The following is an 18,326-nucleotide window of genomic DNA, read 5'->3' on the forward strand; positions in this document are numbered from 1 at the left end:
AATGAGCTTTTATTCAGCAGCACCAGGTACCTGCAGAGAGGAAGATGAGCGGTGGAGGACAGAATAAGAGAGTAAAAGAGAAAGCAATTTCATCTATATTTCGTGGCAATTATGAGCGGGGGAACTGTTTGTTTGCAGATGGCAAATCAACTGAATAATTTGTGTGTGAGCTTGAGTGAAAGAAAGTGAGAGAGAGATGGGGGAGAGCGGGGGATAAAAAGAGAGGATATGCATAACCGAATTGAGATTTTAACTGAGCCAGACACGGCGAGAGGGGGGCGTCAAAGGACCAGGGTGAGAGAAGAAAGGCAAAGGAAAGGGACGCATAGACAGAGAGAGAGAGAGAGAGAGGGCAGCAAAACGGGCATGATTGATATGGGACGGGGGCGAGGAGGGCTGCGGCGAGACAAGTCCAGACATGAAAGAGGACGATAAGAGTGTCAAGCCAGATGCAGCGTGGAGGAAATATGCGAGAATAGAGGCGGAGGGGAGACAGAAGGAGGGAGGATGAACAGTGGGGGTGACATGGTCACGTATTGGGAGTTTGTGCTTGTTGAGGCAAAACACAACAATATTACTTATATCGCGCTGAGTTTTCAATTATTGCCGGCGAGTAAATGAGAGCAGGCCCAATCGAAGCGTGAGAGAGGACGGCGGTGGGTGCAGATGAGCAGGAATAAGGCAGCGGTGGGAAGATAGTGTCTTAATTAAAGAGTGCTTTCCCCATATCTGTTGGGATCTGCCTCTAACCTTTAGTGTCACAGTTCATTTAACTCATGGCCAAAAGAGAGGGGAGGGGTGTGGAGGGAGGGGGAAACAGGAGGAAGGGAGAAGAGATGAGAACAGGAGAAGAGAGGAAACAGGGGGAAGGGAGAAATCCAGAGGAGAGGAAATGAAAGGAGAAGTGAGGAAAAAAGAGGAAACACGAGGAGAGCAGGAGGGAGGAAACGGGAAGGGAAAAAGACAAGAAGAGAGGAAACAGGAGAAGAACAGAGAAGATGAGAAGAGGAAGAGAGGGGAGGAAACAGGACGAGAGGAGAGGAGCGATAGTTAAAAAAGGCGAGAAGGAAGAAAGTGTGGCCCCTCTCTGTCTCTTTGACTATTAAAGCCCTTTGCGACCGATAACCAAGCTGAGGAGCGTCAAGTCTTTGTCACCAGTCAAATTTAAAGGGGAAAAAAGAAAGGGAGATTAGATGAAGAGAAAGGGAAGGAGCAGAAGGGAAGGACAGAGAGGGCAGAGGCAGAATGACGCTGACAGGCGTGTTCTGACAGAGAAAAAGGGAAGAGACTGGATGAAAGAGACGTTGAGTGTCAGACAGAAATAGAAAGTAAAAGAGACGACGGCAAAACAGTGCTCAATGCATGTCCCGAAAACTGTTGACACCAGATTATCTCACACGATTTCATCTGGTCTGTGTGAGTTATTTGAGGGCGGTGAGTGAATTAATGAATAATACAACACATTTGGCAGCGATTTGTACTTTTAAACAAAACTGTCTGTATTTATTAATAATCTGAGATGAATTGAATAAAAAAAATAAAATAAAATAAAAAAAGAATAGCCATAAGCCTGAGTCAGACATGCTTTGCATAAATTAGTCTCCAAGGTTTTTCTTGTTCGTGCTCAGTCAACAGTACACGTTTTTTGAGGAATTCTAATCAAAACGTATTTTACACAAATGCCGATTTAATGGCGGAGTGCAAAAAAGTGATTTCTCGGGGGTTAAACAGACTGAAGGCAAGGGAAAGATTGGTCTCAGATGTATTATTGAGTGAAGTGCCCCTTTAACTGAGAGAAGTCAAGGGAGGCAGAAAGTTAGAAAGAAGGATAGATCAAGGTACCAGACTGAAGGATGGCTCATAGATTTATCAGAAGCAAAGAAGTGAGGAGAGTGAGATGACGGCGAGTTAAAGTGTCTCTCTGTGAACGTGTGAAAGAAAGAGAAAAGTGTAAAATCTGGAGCGTATGTAGCATCTGTACTTTCATGAAATGGAGTTGTCAGATATGTGTGAATAAAACACATTTGAAATAGAATTTTCAAGAGAGAGCGTAGGGAGGGAGATATACTGTATATATATATATAGAGAGAGAGAGGGGGAGATATCTGTTTTGATAGGGAGAGAGTTTGACTAGTGGACGCATTAGAGACAGAAAGGTCTTTCTAATACTTCCTGTTGATGTCTGCCTTGTCAACGCATCAACGTGGATATACTTCCTCTGTGAACTTTTGACTCTTTCTCAGAGGAATGGAGGCAGAAAAGTTAACAGAGTTCACATCTCAAAAAGTGTGTATGATCATTTGAAACTAGATCGTCTCCTATAAATATTGCAAAGAATACTTGATCAAAATCATGGAAACAAGAGGAGAGGAGAGATTTTGGCAGCCCCGCAGCCAAAACCTTAATTTAGTCCATCCATCCATCTCAACCTGCTCCCATCAACTCATCCGCCATTACCTCTATTTATCCATCAATCACCCATCCTCCTTTTATTCAGCATTCAATTTGTGATAATTGATCCACCCATTTCACTTCACCTGCCCCGTATTCCCCCATTAGTTTCCTCATGTATCTCTCATAATCATCTAACTGTCCATTAGTCCATTGTCGGCCATGTCCGGGTATACCTGGTATCTCGCGGCCGTTACGAATCCAGCGCAGGGTGGCGGCCGGCTTGCTGCGCGGCGACATACAGGTGAGCTCCACCTCGCCGCCCTCCACGGCCTCCTGCTTCACCTCCACCGTGGGCGTCTCCGGGGGCACCGAAACAGAGAGCGTGGCCACCTGGTGGTGCGTGGCGTCCGTGTAGAGCTGGCAGAAGTAGCCGCCCTCATCCAACACGCTGACGTTGGTCAAGGTGATGCGCACCAGCCGTGTCGAGAAGAGCACCATCTGGAAACGGTCGTCCTTCAGGGCTGCGGGGGTGGACAAAGATAATGGAAAGAGTAGAAGTGAGATGGAGGTGAGCGCGGAAGTGACACAACATGGGATGGGGTTGTTGGGAGAGGAGGGGAGTGGGGAGAGGAGGCCGAGGCGGGAGGGAAAAGAGGTGAAGGTGTGATGGGAGAGAAGATGGGGGGGGGGGGGGGGGGGGGGGAGAGTGTCAGGAAGAGAGGCAAGAACAAGGAGAGGGAAGGTCATCAGTCATTGGTAGAAAAGAATCACAATCTGCATGTGAACTGAGACTAAATTCAAATACAAGCTAAATGCTGTTTCCATGCATCTATAAAGAATGAAACAATGGGAAAACAGCAACAAAAAGTACTTTACTCTGGGTCAGTGTAATCGACTCATTGTTTTCTAATGCTTCAGGGACAGACAGAGAGCATTAAGAATTGTTTTTGTCATGGTGCTTTGCTCGCTCGAAATATATATCAGACACACACACACACAAGCTAAGACTGACAAAGGGAGTGTCATATATCAACACATTTTACTGGCAGGCTTTTGCTTGCTTTATTTTGAATTTGTTTTTAGATGTGAAGCACTTCAGTAAATGGGTTTATACCTCACTGACAATCTCATTTAGCACGCTGCAGGTTCCCTGGGGGGGGGGGGGGGGGGGGCTGTTTTCTCCCTGACTGACCATTCCTCTCTGTGCACACCTAGCTACATAATCAGACCGATTTATCATTTTGTTACACTTTTTTTTTGTTTGGCCTGACATTGTGTTCAAGTTAGCCATTTTCAGTTTCTGGAAGGCTGGTATTGTAATTTTCAGTTTGTTGGAATCTGCAACCTCACCGCTAGATGTCACCAAATCCTTCACACTGCACTGAGAGTGATAAGAAAGAGATCCTTCGAGTCTTTTATTTAACTTTTAATTAAGCTGTCTCATCAATGACTAAATTGGTTGCCGGCTTCAACATAGCCAAAGGCTCCTGGTATTTTACCTGCTCCCTCCTAATTGGCTCGACTTTTTTTCAACTATAGTTTTTTTCAACTATAGTTCTAAAAAAGATTCTCAAAACACAGGACCATTCTGAACGGCCAGAAAAATCGTCCATGTGGCCGGCATTTCAGGGGTCTGGAGCCAGGCTAGCGCAAACCTGCACCACCTTTCAGGGAGGTAATGTCAGTTCAGACCTGTAGATGTAGTTAGGCTGACGTTGCCTTTTACGGGCCAAGAAAGTGAGAGTTGCTGCAATTGTTTCCGCTCTCCTTGCCGATAAGGACGCAGGTTATTTGAGCTACAGGTCCAAAGTTGTATGGTTGGGTGCTTGTGCTGTTGTTCTGTAGTTGAATGCCATTGGCTGGGCCTGGTTGCTGGCCCTTTGCATCAATAACACCATGTTTGAAGTTGATTATATATATATATATATATATATATATATACATATATATATATATATATATATATATATATATAAAAAATAATTATATATATATATATATATATATATGAAAAATATAGTACATTCAAAATACTGTACATTTACCTTTACACAGGCAGTAATTGGCAAGTGCACAGGAGAAGCAAGGGCTGCTTTAACTGAGTGGTATGACATCAGCTTTGGAATCAGTTGTTCCTTAGCCTCAAAATAGTTTGCTCTGTATTAGCAAACCATCACTTCTATCTACAACAAGAGTTTTTTCCCCCTCTAATTTGTGATGTCACTCCCATTGACAGCGCTGCAGCGGAAAAACTGCAAAACAAGGGAGAAATAGTGGCTGTGACAGCACCGCAGACAATTTTCTGCTCTTGAATTGATAGTGCTGCTAAATCTAAAGCTCAGTTTGATATAAAAAGTTCAGAGAGAGTTTGCAAAGTCAGTCTCGATAGAGCAGCTCCAGGCTGTACATTGATACAACATAACAGATGTCTTGGTTCTCACATTTCCAGCTTTGAGGGAGAGTGTTCCCTAGCACTGATTGGGCCATCCTAAACTAAAACGTATTCATTCATTCTCTTTGTAACTGCTTGCTTTATTCCTCTGTAAGCCCTTTTCTAATTAGTGTCTGGCGCTTTTATTGTTGATCTTATTAGGTTTTAATCATTATTGTTTTACTTGCTGTGACGCACTTGGTAACCCTTTTAAAAACTGCTATGCAAATAAAGCTTAGTGCACAACCAAAAAAAATCCTTTTAGGAAAGCTATTAAATAGAGTAGTGCTGCCCCTCTGAATCAGCGAGAGACATGCTAAATACTACAATTGTATACAAAGTGTACAAAGAATACAACAAATTGGAAACGAGGAGTAAAAATCCCATAAGCCGAACTTGGACCTCAGACCAATGAGCTATACGCACTAACCCCATAATGCACAAGGGAGAAAGAAAAGAAAGCGCAGAGAGGAGTTGAACATGCAACAATTTTCCTTTTGTTCCCCAAGAAAAGAGTATAAATCAATGGTGAGAAAAAAATGCTGACAACAAACAACGCTAACAACAGCCTGGGTGACAGTGGCTCGATGTCCATAGATTCTCATTCGAGACTCACTTTGTATTGACTTGACTGTGAAACCTCTCCGTCACTCTCCATCTCTGTTTTATTCTGTCCCTCTCTTCGCTTCCTTTGTGCTGGGCTCACGTAGGGAACAGCGCACACATTCCCTGATGTAACAACCGGCCATCTCACGGCAAAATTCATCACAACAAAGACACTACAGTATAGATATTGGCTCTGCGTGCGTGGGCATGTGTGACAGAGAGAGTGGAGGAGGAAGAAAGAATGAGAAAATTGTCTAATATAACTACATAATGTGGCAAGTGGGAAAAAAAGAATATAGATAGAGACAGAAATCCACAGGGGACTGAGAGAGAGCGGTCCGAAGCGATTGAGTTAGTCCACTGTTCCTGGAAGTACACCACACTAATCTCTCCACCCCACCCCCGGAATTTCCCCTCCATGGCAGTGAGAGCATCGTCAGTGAGCTATTCCCCACAGATAGGTAAATCTCCCCCCCCCCCCCCCCCCCCCCCTGCACTAAATGGCAACTAAATGTCAGACTTCTGTTCAAGTCCGAGTTCACCTTTATTGTCCTTTCTCATTTGCATGCTGAGAAGAGTTGGCAATAGCGGGAGAAAGAGAGATATGGACCACTGAGGAGAAAGGGTCCATTTGGTTAGTTCCACCACTCTATTATGGCTATCAGTCCCCGCTATCTCATAAAACACACCGCTGGCTGGTCGCTCACTTGCAAAACAGGGCAGCCTGATTCACAGCACTTATGGCAGAGCCTCTATCCGTGCAGTTAGTGTGGAATGGCTCGGCACAGAAAAGGCCTTAGTTTGTCGGCCTGATATCTGGGCGCCAGATGGGCAATAGGCAGAAATGGAAGAGCCCTACAGCGAGTGATGGAGTAAACGTGGAGGCAGAGCGAGCCAGAGTGAGATGTAATTTACGCTCCCAGAAAATGTCCCCAATGAGGCCTTTCCGTGCTTACGGGAGCCAAATTAGTTACGGGAAGCCATCTATACTTTATCTCTTGCCTAACCTTTGGATCATTTCCCGGTGCTGTCTCTCTTTCTCCATCGCATGGCGCTCCCTCTCCTCATTCTGTCCGTTGCTCTGTCTTCCTTAACTCTCCACACGTTCGTCTCATTCACCCCCACTCTGTTCTCTATTCTGTAATTTTCTCTTTCTCTCAGCTCTGACACCCTGTCTTCCTCCTCACTCTGATTCGGCTTCACGAAGAGTGCAAGTCAATGTCTTGGGGGAGAACATACGGGGCGGCTCTGTTTCAGTACTTAATCAAACTTACCAGCAGTGCTGATGTGATTGCATTGGGGGGGGAGGAGTTTTCCAAAAGCAGCGACGTCAGCTACCCAATTAAGGGCCACTCTGTGATCGAGGTGTAGAACAAAAGTATTTGAATGTTGTATCAGTGAACAGTGAAGGCATCTCTTTTGTCTTCAGTATTTTAGTCTGATCTCAGCGTGCTGCGCAGAACATCTTCAGCGACTCCCATGTTGACAGAGACGGAAGTCTCGCTTGTTGAATCAATGTAATTACAAGCGCCGGATGTAAGAATTTGAAATGTGAATGTAGAAAAATATCACGGCCTATGTTTGCAAATATACATAAATATACATGTGTTTGAGTTTCCAAAAATAGCAGTTCAAGTATGCTCTAGCATTTGTTAGACAGTTTGAGCATAGCTTATCTTAATGTGAAACCGTCTCTTCATCATGTGGAGCAGTGGCGTATGGTAGTTATGACGGGCCCTTGTGCACGCTGGTTACAGGTTATCAAGCATGCACACTGTGGGCTGGCCACTGTTTATAAAAAAAGCCAAATTAATCTAATTTAGGGAGCTTTGCTACCGTATCGTTTTTTTTCTGTCTTGTCTTTGCTTACTGCCCCTTTTATGTTTGAAAGGCACGACGGCTCGCTCTGCTAGCAGGTGTGTCAGCTTGTCTTGACAGATTTTCGCCTGAACTAGCCACCATAGGCTTATATGGTATCATCTCGTCACTTGATCAAATAGAGACTTGACATCAACATATATATATAATCATCATTGCATGTCTGTATGGCAAAAATACCAAACAAAATAAGGAATTATTTAATTGAATAGTTTAAAAAAATGTATTTATAGTTTATGTAGAATAAGAATCTTTTTTTTTTTTTTAGATTACTGTATTTTATTAAACAAATATATTAAAATAAAAACATAACGAAGATATATTTTTTTTTTTTGAGGGTATATCTATTGCAAATGACATCATAATACATGGGTGTGTTTTCAAAGTAGTAATATTAATCATTAAGTGTCCTATCTCCTTTTTGACACTTCTCCCTGTGATCTTTTAACAATGCTACTACACTTGAGGATGTCTAGCTACAACACACTCCTAGCACTTGATTTAGCCATTTTCTACACTGGAAAGATGATGAATATGCAGCCATGTTAAGGCAGTGCGAGACTGGCACTTGCATGGTCCTTGCAGCTGATGAGTTCTGTATCTATCACAGGCTCAAAGCCATGAGACAAATATAAACAGAAATATTTGGAACTAAACATTTGGCCGCCTGTTGCCGTCGTCAGTTCAACTCAATTGAATACAATGCAACTGTTCTTGAATCACAGTTCAAAGATATGGCGCGAGTAACAGCAGCAGATTGAGATTAAAATAAAAAACGTGTAAACTCTATGTATTGAGTTTTTCAGTGAGTTTTTTATAAGCTACTTTGGAACTCAGCCCCGTTCAGCAGCTTGATTGAAGTGAGCTCAGCAAACACACTCTCTGAGAGTCTCAATCATGCTGGGCAAATTAGCACCTGACACAAAACAAGAGAGCTTTTCAAAATCATTACTAATCAAAACTGTTTTTGTAGCAGCGGGTCAGAGAGGAGCGGGCTGACCATGCAGTGAACTGAGAGGATCAGATCTTGGGATGTGGATATAAAAGACACTGTTACGAAGTGCCAAGCTTCTCTGATAATAGGCGAGCAGGTGCTCTATCAAGAGGACTTGGTATAACCGATTGAGTTGTCTCAGCTAATGACTATGTTGGACCAATTCAACTGTTTTTTGGGATATAATTTGGGAAAAACTGCTGTGTGAAGGAATATCAGTGCTGGCATACAATATAGGAGCTGCACGTGTGTGCAGATCTGTGCTGTTCGTAGCCTCATTTTACTTACAATCGGTAGCTGATTTGTTAGTTAACTGGTTACTGTTGTTATGCCTATTGCATTGTACCCGTTTATTGACCATGCAGTGTTTTGCATTGAATTTGACTTGGGGAAGGGAGAACTCATTCACAGCCAATTACTGGTATAACTGTAGCTGCTACTGGTTTGGCATGTGGTATAAATAATAAAAAACCCGAACCAAAACATCCGTTGGGTTGTCCGTTGGTTGCCGTGGTCTCTTAAGCTTCAACGACTGAAATTATCCCCAATATATTCAAATGAACCCCTTTGCACTAAACTCTAAACAGTTAAAAACCACAATTTTACACCATAGCCTTAAGCCTGAGCTAACGTCTTAAAAGTTTATCACAAAGATTACCTAGGGCTTCAATAACAGTTGCTACACAACAAAACTGCAAAAAATGTACTCCAATTAAGCTGCCCACATGAATTTCAAAGGCAATATTTAATATCCTCGCTCATTGTTCTTTTGCTGAAATGTTTCCTAGCAGCACGAGCAGACAATCTGGGAAAGGTGGCAGCTTTTGCCCTTGATTAGTTAAGAAAAACAAGTACTGTAGTGTTTGCCCACAGTGAGATATGCCTTCATTACAATATTGGTTATAATGGTAATTTACCATAACACGGCTTTCAAAAACATGCGATTAGCAAGGCCATGCTCTAATTAGGAGCTGTAATAAGTTCTGATCTCATCACAGGGGTTAAAAGTGGATTATGGAGAGAGCTTTGAACTATGCTTTTAAAACACTTAAAGCAGTCACACTGTTGGGGCAGAGAGGTAAACCATCATATAAATTAACTCCGGGGTTATCTGACTTTTTAATGTGTAATCGCTTCAAAGGCAAAGCGAGGACATTTGCAATAAGAAAAATGTAAAGTGCAAGTGTTGGTGAGTCATTGCTAATGTGTTTAAAAGGCTGGCTTCGAAATGGAACTGAGGGAAAATGCGTCGACACAGATAGATTAAGTTAGTCTGCAGGGACAAATGTGCACACACCTCGCGTGCCGTTGAAGAAGAGGGTCTGCCGGCGGGGATTCTGGATAACCACGATTGATCCATCGTAGTTCTGCAGGCGGCAGGAGATTTCGGCTGTACCTCCCTCCAAGACAGTCACATTCTCCGCCTGCACCGCCTGACAACGAGCTGAGGGACACAAAAGATGGACGTTAATATAGTGATACAGAAAGTGGGTGATGGAGAGGGAGGGGAAAAGAAAAGGGAGAGGAGAGGAGAGGGAACAGAAAGGAGGAACAGATGTGGTGAAGAATATGTTCATTTGCACTGCACTTGAGATAGAACCTTTCAAAGTAAGGTACTTAAAGCATCCTTCATTTACCCGCTATTCATCATATGGACACAACAAGGGAGAAACGGAGAGGGGGAGGAAAGGGGAGGAGGAGACAGAGTGAGATAAAGAGATTGAGAGCAAGAGAAAAGACACTGAAGGACTCAACAAGTAAAAGTGGGTCCTTATAAACAACGTATTCTTATGATTGTAATTACTGCTATTCATCCTTTTACATGCACAAATATTCACATACAAAAAGGCCTATTGCCTCTGGCTAGCCGAACAGAATGCATCAACACACACATTTGAATACATAATGCCTTATTAAATCCCTAAGTGGCTGTCGGTCTAGACACGCACCAGCACACGCGCACACACACACACACACACACACACACACACACGAATGGACACACAAACACAAACATGGCCACATATAGACCAAAACACACTCACACAAACAGACCACACTGCGGCCCTGCCACCACCTGTGTGTACATTAATAGTTTAACATGCGGCCTTATCACATGAATCTTGGATCGGCTCAGTGGGAAAAGTGCAGAGCAGCGAGACCATTTTGACAGCCTCGAAGGCACTTCACACACTCTCAACGCCATTTCTCATCCAGGTGCAAGCGAAACCAATTGATTACACTCCATTATTCCAATGTAATGGTTCTTATGACAGGTATTTGGAAAGTGCTCGGCGGGGAGGGGATCACTCACCATTTTTGGCAACGAATACGCTCATACACACCTGTATGAACATTCATGTGTTCATGCACACACTCCAGCAAGTACACACTCAAGATGCACAGACACTCACAGGAACGTTTGGACATTCTCTTTCAAACAAACCTGTTGGGCCCTTAAACCCAATCTTTTTTTAGACAAGGGTGCAGAGCAACAGCAGGGAGCCTCTTTGATGTTGCTGACAGCCCAAGAGTCAGTAATGAGGAGGTTGATTACGCTCCGATTGGACGAGCCCTCCGTGTTTGTGGGTCAGACTGTTGACACGGCTCGGCTGAGTCACACCTCCTGCTGAGCGCGATGGACACCGAGCTACGCCGTTCCCAGATTCACGCACAATTAGCCATCAGGCTCCAGCCGGCAGTGGAACGTGATTGCCTTGAAGAGAGCACCAGCTTGCCGGGCTCCTCAAACTAGTATTTACCAATTTGCATTCCTTCTCTCCCTGAAAAAGAATCTTGGCCCACGGGGAGAATTTAGAGAGAGATCGACGCCGATATTGAAGCGCGATGATGAAGCAGGCAATAAGAAGTGCCAATAAAGACGACGGGACCATATACATTTCACTGCCGGGTCTATCAGTGTCTCTGAGCTCTGTAAAGTACCTTCAGGAGGCAGGAAATGAGACAAACAGATGGTGGCTGCCATAGCAGGAGTTGCTGACTTGACTGCTTTGGGCGAAAATGGATGTCTATATCTGCAACCGAGTGTGTGCTGAGTTTCAGTCTGTGTGTGTGTGTGTGTGTCTACACACACATGCACAATAGGTGGGCATGTGCATTGGTTGTGCATATGCAAGGGCTGGCATATTGCAATTAAGCTGCTTTGACATCATCTGATCCCGCCAACTTCATCCAAATTTAATTCTCCCCTCGATTTTAATCTCTTTTAATGAAATAGTCAAAGCCTACATATTCATCACATCAGGGGTAACGGAGAGACACAGTGGATATTGAACTGAAGACGGAAAGAAACCAAGAGGGGATGAAGACAAAGGGGACTCTAATACTCTGTGGAACAGGAAAAAAAAAATCTTGACAATTACCACTAATTGTAGTCATTATTGCTCCCATTCTCTGCATCAATATTGTGATTCATATCGGTGGCCATCAGAGCCTGCCACCGCCATCCCAATTATTTTTCTAATGGCTGTTATTAATCAGCACCATGGCAACCGGGCCAGGTCGCCATTGTTTTAAGCAGTGTTGGTCGTGATAGTCCTGCTGTGCATCCCAACCAAGCCAGAGCAGCGTCTGTGTGCGAGTAGTGACCCGTCAGAACCAACAGAGAAGAGAGGGCTTCGAGTGGGAGAGCGACTCCCGACAAAGGAAAGCGGTCAAACGTTTGGTTCTGGGAGGAGGCCAGAAAAAAAAACGAATTTGCTGTCCATTTGTACACCCACTTCTCCTGACAGCTGTCACCCCTTCAAAGGAAATTAGCTGCAGTGGCGTAGCAGTAGAGTGCGAAGAAAAGCGACAAAGAAAAGTAGAATAAAAAAAAATGTGTAAACCGCTGTTGCGAGCGGCATGGCAGGCATCCGCTGTCTCCTGCTGAGAGATGCCACCCAGAAACACCTGCTGGCTGCTGGTGGATGATCAGTCTGGGCGAAGGGATAAGAGGCATGGAGAGACAGGGGGGGGTGAAGGCTCTAATGATGGTTTGCGCATAATAATGCAGCTGGCGGGGGCTGGACGAAATATACAAGAGATATGACGCATATTCTTCCACTCCCGCTCATAACGCAGCTGGGTACAGCACTTTAGTTTGACTGTAGGTTTTATAGGCCGCCATTCGCATCAAGGCCATGAGCCTGTGCTTCTGATCACCAACATAAGTATAGAACAGAGAGGGAATGAGAAGGAGGGGGAGGGAATCAACCTCTGTGACAGAGGTATTAATCTGGACCCCATTAAAATCTATGCCCATAATAAAATACTGCACAAGCCCCGAATCATATTAAGAGAGAATGCTGAGCGCAATCGATACCGTGGTAGTGCACTGACTGCTATGATCAACGGATAAATAAAACAGGAGGGGGGGGAACAACAACAATCACTTCTCTCTCCAACCAAGCGGGGGCAGTATTTCTTAGCAGTGAATTGGTGCTCCTCATCATTCCAGATGCCTATACCCCCGCTGTCACTGGGGAAAAAAGGAGCCTTTATTTACTACAGCAATACAGATCCAAGGAGGGCTATCATTTCAAAATACATAAACAAATAAATAAATAATAGGCGTGCAAATTCATAAGACAAGGCTGTTCAGGGGCCCTTCCTAATGGTCCCGCAATGGGGTTGAGTTATAAGCCGAGGGAGGCAGAGGGATAGAGGGACAGAGGGAGGGGATGAAGGGAGGTGTGGAGAGTTAAAAGAGGGGGATTTGGGAGGCAGCCAGGTGGACTGCTGGCTCACCCTTGGTCACGGTAAATTCTAGAAACTGCCTCACTGGTGCAGGGTTAGCGGGCTGAATTACCGCCTTGCTGCGTCTCTCTCCCTCGGTTTCACTCTGCCCTTATGTCTCTCTCTCTCTCTCCCCACGTCTCGGAGAGTGAGGGGAGGAAGAGGTGGAGCAAAAAGACAAGCCACATAAGAGATGAGCCGTCTCCGTTTGCCCCAAACAAGGCCCCATGGATCCTTGAAGTAGTGCAGTCACTGTCTCCCTATTCATTATCTCTCATTATCTTTCAATTGGGAGCGGGCCAAGAGCTTGTGTTTTCTTTGTATGCTGGCCACGTATTTACAAGGGAATCGATGCAGGAGAATACAAAGCTCGACCCTGTATGCTATTACTGTTTTAATTAAAACAATGACAGCAGCTCATAGTTTCCAGTCTTATGGCGTCGTCCGTTGACAACTTCTCCATCTCTTCCCATCTGGATGTACATTTTTTCCAGTTATCCCCGAGTCTACGAGGCGAGCCGGTTTCCACAGTATGTATGCAAATGAAGTTTGCAATGTTTGTATGCGCGTGTATGTGAGTGTTTATGTGTATATGTACACTCGCTCCAGGTTAATCACAGAGTTTTGCGGTGTACTGACTCTACAAAATAGCTGACTTTGAGCTTCTTCTCCTCCATACCTCCGTCTGCAGACCCACAACTCTCCCCCATTCCCTCTCCCCCCTTTCTCTTACCAGTCTAAAATTATCACTCCATCTATCTGAGGGAGCCGGAATTCTACCAATCAAAGCCAGTGCAAGAAAAAAACTCCCTCTATAAATAATACAAAATCCTTAACAAATCTCATTCTCGTCTTTCTCTTTACCTTCTTCGCTTTCTCCTGTCCTTCTTTTCTTCCCCTATTTTGAGCAAACCCCCCCACCCCTGCTTCCACTTAGTCCACAACTCATTATCCCCCCCCCCCCCCCCGCTGCGTTTCGTGTCTAATTTCTCACCATCTCCCTCTTTCTCCTTGTATTTAAACCCACAGTATCTCAATCCCTCTCCCCCCCACCTTCTGCCTGATCTAATCCTTGATTCATCTTCCCTTCATCAGTCCCTTTTGCTTTCTTCCTGTCTTCTTCCTCCTTCTCTTCTCCCTTATCTATTATTGCATATTATCCTCATCAGCGCTGTCCTAAAGATCCTCTGTCTCCCTCCTGGGCCTCAGGAGAATTGTTGCAACTCTTTTCTATCTCTCTCCCGTTAGCTGCTGTCTCACTCCTGTCCCCTTCTTCATGTTGTCCTCCCCCCCCTCTTCTTCAATAGTTTCCTTCCAAGCTGCAATAGGCTTTCATCCCCCTTGCAATCTCTCTTTCTCTTTTTCTGACTCAGTGGGAATCTTTTCCTGCCTCTTTGCTGGTTCTATCTCCACTCTCTCCTTTGCTAAATGTGATTTGTTCTGCAGCTCAAGTCTGCAGCATAATCGCTCTGTTTTTCAACTTCTTCACTACTTTTAATTGCCAGTTGTTTAGCTCAGCCCTCTCTCCATCCCTTTCTATCCCTCTTTGTTTCTCTCTCTCTCTCTCTCTCTCTCTCTCTCTCTCTGCACTGCTGATCAGCAAAATCAGCATAACACGGTCTCCATTCACTCTTGACCTCTCATAAGAAACATTTACTTTCACATATTTATTTATTTCACATCCTGTTTTTAACACTCTGACTTTGCTCCCCAGTCACACTGCCTCCATCCTCTGCATTGAATTATGTTTTCTTCTTCCTCTCATCACCTTTCCCTTTTACCTCCTCCCCTCCCCGCTCCAGCATCTCTCGTTTTGACCTTCCCATCTTTATGTCTCTCCGGCCCTTCGGCGTAGGCCTATTTCAATCACCTCATCCCTCTCTTACTCCATCCCCTCTTCTTTCCTCTCCCGCTGCATTGCATCTCTCTGATCGCTCTCCTCTTGTCCACTCATCCCATTACTTATTCCTCTCTCTTACTCACCGCTTCTTACCCTTCACAAACCGTCATCATGCTCTCTCTTTCCTGTCTCCTCTCTCCCGTTTTCTGACAGCTAAAGCTGGTTAGCGCTATCTACTGTGCAGTGTTTTATGGCCCGGATCTGTCACAGCCCCAACAACAATGGCCACCACACAACCCCCCAACAGCAGCTTAAAGGAAATTTACAGGGCTATTACGCGGTGGCTACCACACTGGAGATTCACCACCGCCAAAAAGAACTGGCCTTTAAAATCCACGACATGGCTGCCTTCCCTTTGGTGTGTATCTGCGGCACACTTGTGTGAGTGTGATGCTGATGAATGTGTATGTGGGAGAGAGAGGAAATGCACGGGCGTGTGTGTTTTTGAAATCAAGAGTGCTTGCTTGCGTGTTAAATGTGTACGAGAGAGTATGAGCGTGTGCATGTGCACATTCAAGGCCCAACACAAAACTGCCCTACTGGCAAGATTACATAACCACACTGACTGCCAAGACACAAACTCATTCTTCCTCTGTATCCTGCTCTCCCCTATTGTCACCCCCACCCAGCATCCCCCCCAACATCCCACAAAAACACAATGTCCTTCTGTTGATCTAATATGCAAAAAAAAACAACTGAATTGAGATTTTGGCTGGCACAGAGGGGAATGCACAATGCACCGCAGCACAACACTTGTTTAGCAATGAGCAGCGGGGGGAAAGAACATCTCCCTGTATTAGATGCATGATAATAATAATGACAGGAGGTATTAATAGCAGCTAGCAACTCTGCCACCGATCCCACTCCACTTCATGTACTGCTTTTTCTCACCGTTGCTGCCTCGTGTTCAATGAGTCTTATGACTCTTGGATCAAACCTCAACCTCATACAGCTCTTGTTAAGGACTAGTCTCTTGTTTTATCTAGTCCCCCCCCTCCCCCTCTCCATCTCCATCGTCTTTCTTGCACACACAACAGACTGCGTTGTTCTCCATCTCTGTCTCGCTATTTTTCTATTTCAGCCTCCGCCGCTCCCTTGTGTACAGTCCAAGTTTCCAGCTGGCCAGGTCCTTCTCGGCTCGTGTCTGTCAGTCTGTCTCTCATTCAATATATATTGGTCTGTTTCACTGCACTCCCCCCCATTCTCTTTCTATTTGACAACCTCGCCATACAGCTCCCTACATCTCTACCACTCTGGGGTTCAACTTTCTTTTATAATATTCTTCAGAAGAGAGCTGACAAAAACACTTCAGCCACTCTCATATCTCTCGCTCTCTCTCTCTGTTTTCATTTGTGACTGATTCCCTTCAGGTCTTTTGGTCCATCCGTCCACTCTCTTTTTCTCCGCCTGGTCTCTCATTCCCTGGTCCTGTCACCTCCTGGGCATATGCTACTCTCTTCCCATTCACCCTAGACTTTATCTTAATTACCAATTCTAACTTAATTACCAGCATTTTGAACAATTCATCTTAAGCTCTCATTTCGTGATTCAATCACAAGCTGTTCCTCCCTTGGTCAAGTGCGGGCACTGTGCTGGATCTCATTCCGTATCAATTTACACCAATTAGTATACTTAACACTCTTGTGTTCCCTTTTTATATGACATCACATCACAGCATCGAGGGAAATATCTGCAGGGAGTTTAAATTACACAAAATTGCCACATCCTATCTGTAACATGAAACGATGTGTTTAATGACACCTGAATTTCCCTCTAGAATCCAAACTGCACGTCTCATTTAATCTGTGTATGTGTGTGTGTGTATGCACATGTGGGTGTTGATGTGTGCATGACTTACGAGTGATGCAGAGCAGGACCAGGACCAGGCTGCGTAGGGCCAGAGAGAAAGGGGCAGGGAGGAGGCGGCAGAGGACAGAGCTCCGGACAGGCCTCATTGTATACTGAGAAGCTGTGTGTGTATGTGTGAGCATGTGTGTATGTGCACGTTTGATCAATGGCTCCTCTGTGACCCTAGCTGCACTGCTACAGACAAACTAGTCCACACACACACACACACACACACACACACACTCTGATTTGTTCTCAACTGCAATGCTGGACACAAGTGCACACGCTAACTGCCCACATTTACTTCAGTGCAATCAGACAGAAGTTGTTGTCCGAGGACAAACCTTAAAGAAAGGACTCTTATGTGCTCCACTGCATCACAACACATGCAAAGAAAGGGATTTAGCTGCTAAGTGAGATAGAGATGAATTGTGACGAGGGCTTGCATGCAATCCACAGACGTTTGGACAGAGCTCAGGGCGCTAACAGAGCTAGCGATTTAGACACTATATCACAATGCACATAGAGATGAGTTTAGAGCAACAGAAAGTTCCACTGTTGACTTTAGCACCATGTGCTACTTAGAAAGAACGTACGACTTGCGTTGTCTTATATCCATACAGTGTAGATGCCTTGCTGCTACAAAGCTGTACAGGAGCTCAGTCCCATCTAAGCAAAACAAGAACAAAGCAAACCCTGCTAGGCTAGCTATTTTCTATCACAGTGCTCCGAGCCTCCTGAGACCAAAGATTCTCGGATCAATAAACCACAAAAACTTATACCAAGATGTTGCCAAAGCAGACCTGCAACACTATGTCCTTTACCAGCAACAGTATTCAGCAATGGCAGCTATCCAAATAACCAAATAAGAGGCAACTTAATTAGCTCATCAGCGACTGTACACTGCAGTGCCAAATTGGGAGCTAAGCTAGCTCTGTGAGGCGTCCCAACAATCAGCCACACAATTAACCACAACAACAGACTGCTTGTCTCGTATAGGTCAAACCACACTGCTCCCGAGGAACTGAAAACATCAAAAATACTATATTTCAGTCAGATACAGGCTGAGAAACTGTCTTACAAAGCAAGTATCTCTGCTGATGGTGACTGAATGCTACCTTTTGAAATAGAGCTACCTACGTTGTTGTGCCCTCGAGGACAGAGAAAACCAGGGCAACAATGTTCATTCTCAAACACATTGTATTTCAATGAATCAAACAGGGGTTTTTCTGCACTTCTCACCCGACAGATCGTCAGGAAGAATTCAATGTTCCTTTGAGCTATCACCAAACCGGCCAGGCCTCTGGAGAGATGGAGACACTTTCTTACTACAAGTCATCTGGAGATAGCAAAGGTTAAATAAAAGCCATTGAGCTTGAGTGCCGCTCTATACTGTAAAGTAGAAGTGCTTGCCCTGTGTAGAATAACCAACCTGCTAGAGGTTGAGCAAACTGCAGTCAGACGCGTTAGTTTCAGATATTACACTTTTTAGTCTGCTTTTTCACCCCAGAGACTTGCACATTGCTCACACAAGGTAT

The 18,326-nt window shown here is 44.7% G+C and overlaps 1 protein-coding gene across 1 annotated transcript in view; it reads right to left on the minus strand.

The window, feature by feature from the left end:
- cadm4 (cell adhesion molecule 4) overlaps window positions 1–16,895 on the minus strand; it is a 39,888-nt gene extending 22,993 nt beyond the window's left edge. Inside the window, exons 1-3 of the mRNA XM_076109457.1 lie at window positions 16,799–16,895; window positions 9,601–9,747; window positions 2,628–2,915 (exon numbers count right to left, since the gene is read on the minus strand). Coding sequence (XP_075965572.1) covers window positions 2,628–2,915; window positions 9,601–9,747; window positions 16,799–16,895 — 532 coding nt within the window. The remainder of the gene's footprint in view (window positions 1–2,627; window positions 2,916–9,600; window positions 9,748–16,798) is intronic.
- Between the last annotated feature and the right edge of the window lie 1,431 nt (window positions 16,896–18,326).

This window comes from Anarhichas minor, unplaced genomic scaffold (genome assembly GCF_050575085.1).
Source record: "Anarhichas minor isolate MPS153535 unplaced genomic scaffold, ASM5057508v1 ptg000041l, whole genome shotgun sequence".
Lineage (NCBI taxonomy): Eukaryota > Metazoa > Chordata > Actinopteri > Perciformes > Anarhichadidae > Anarhichas > Anarhichas minor.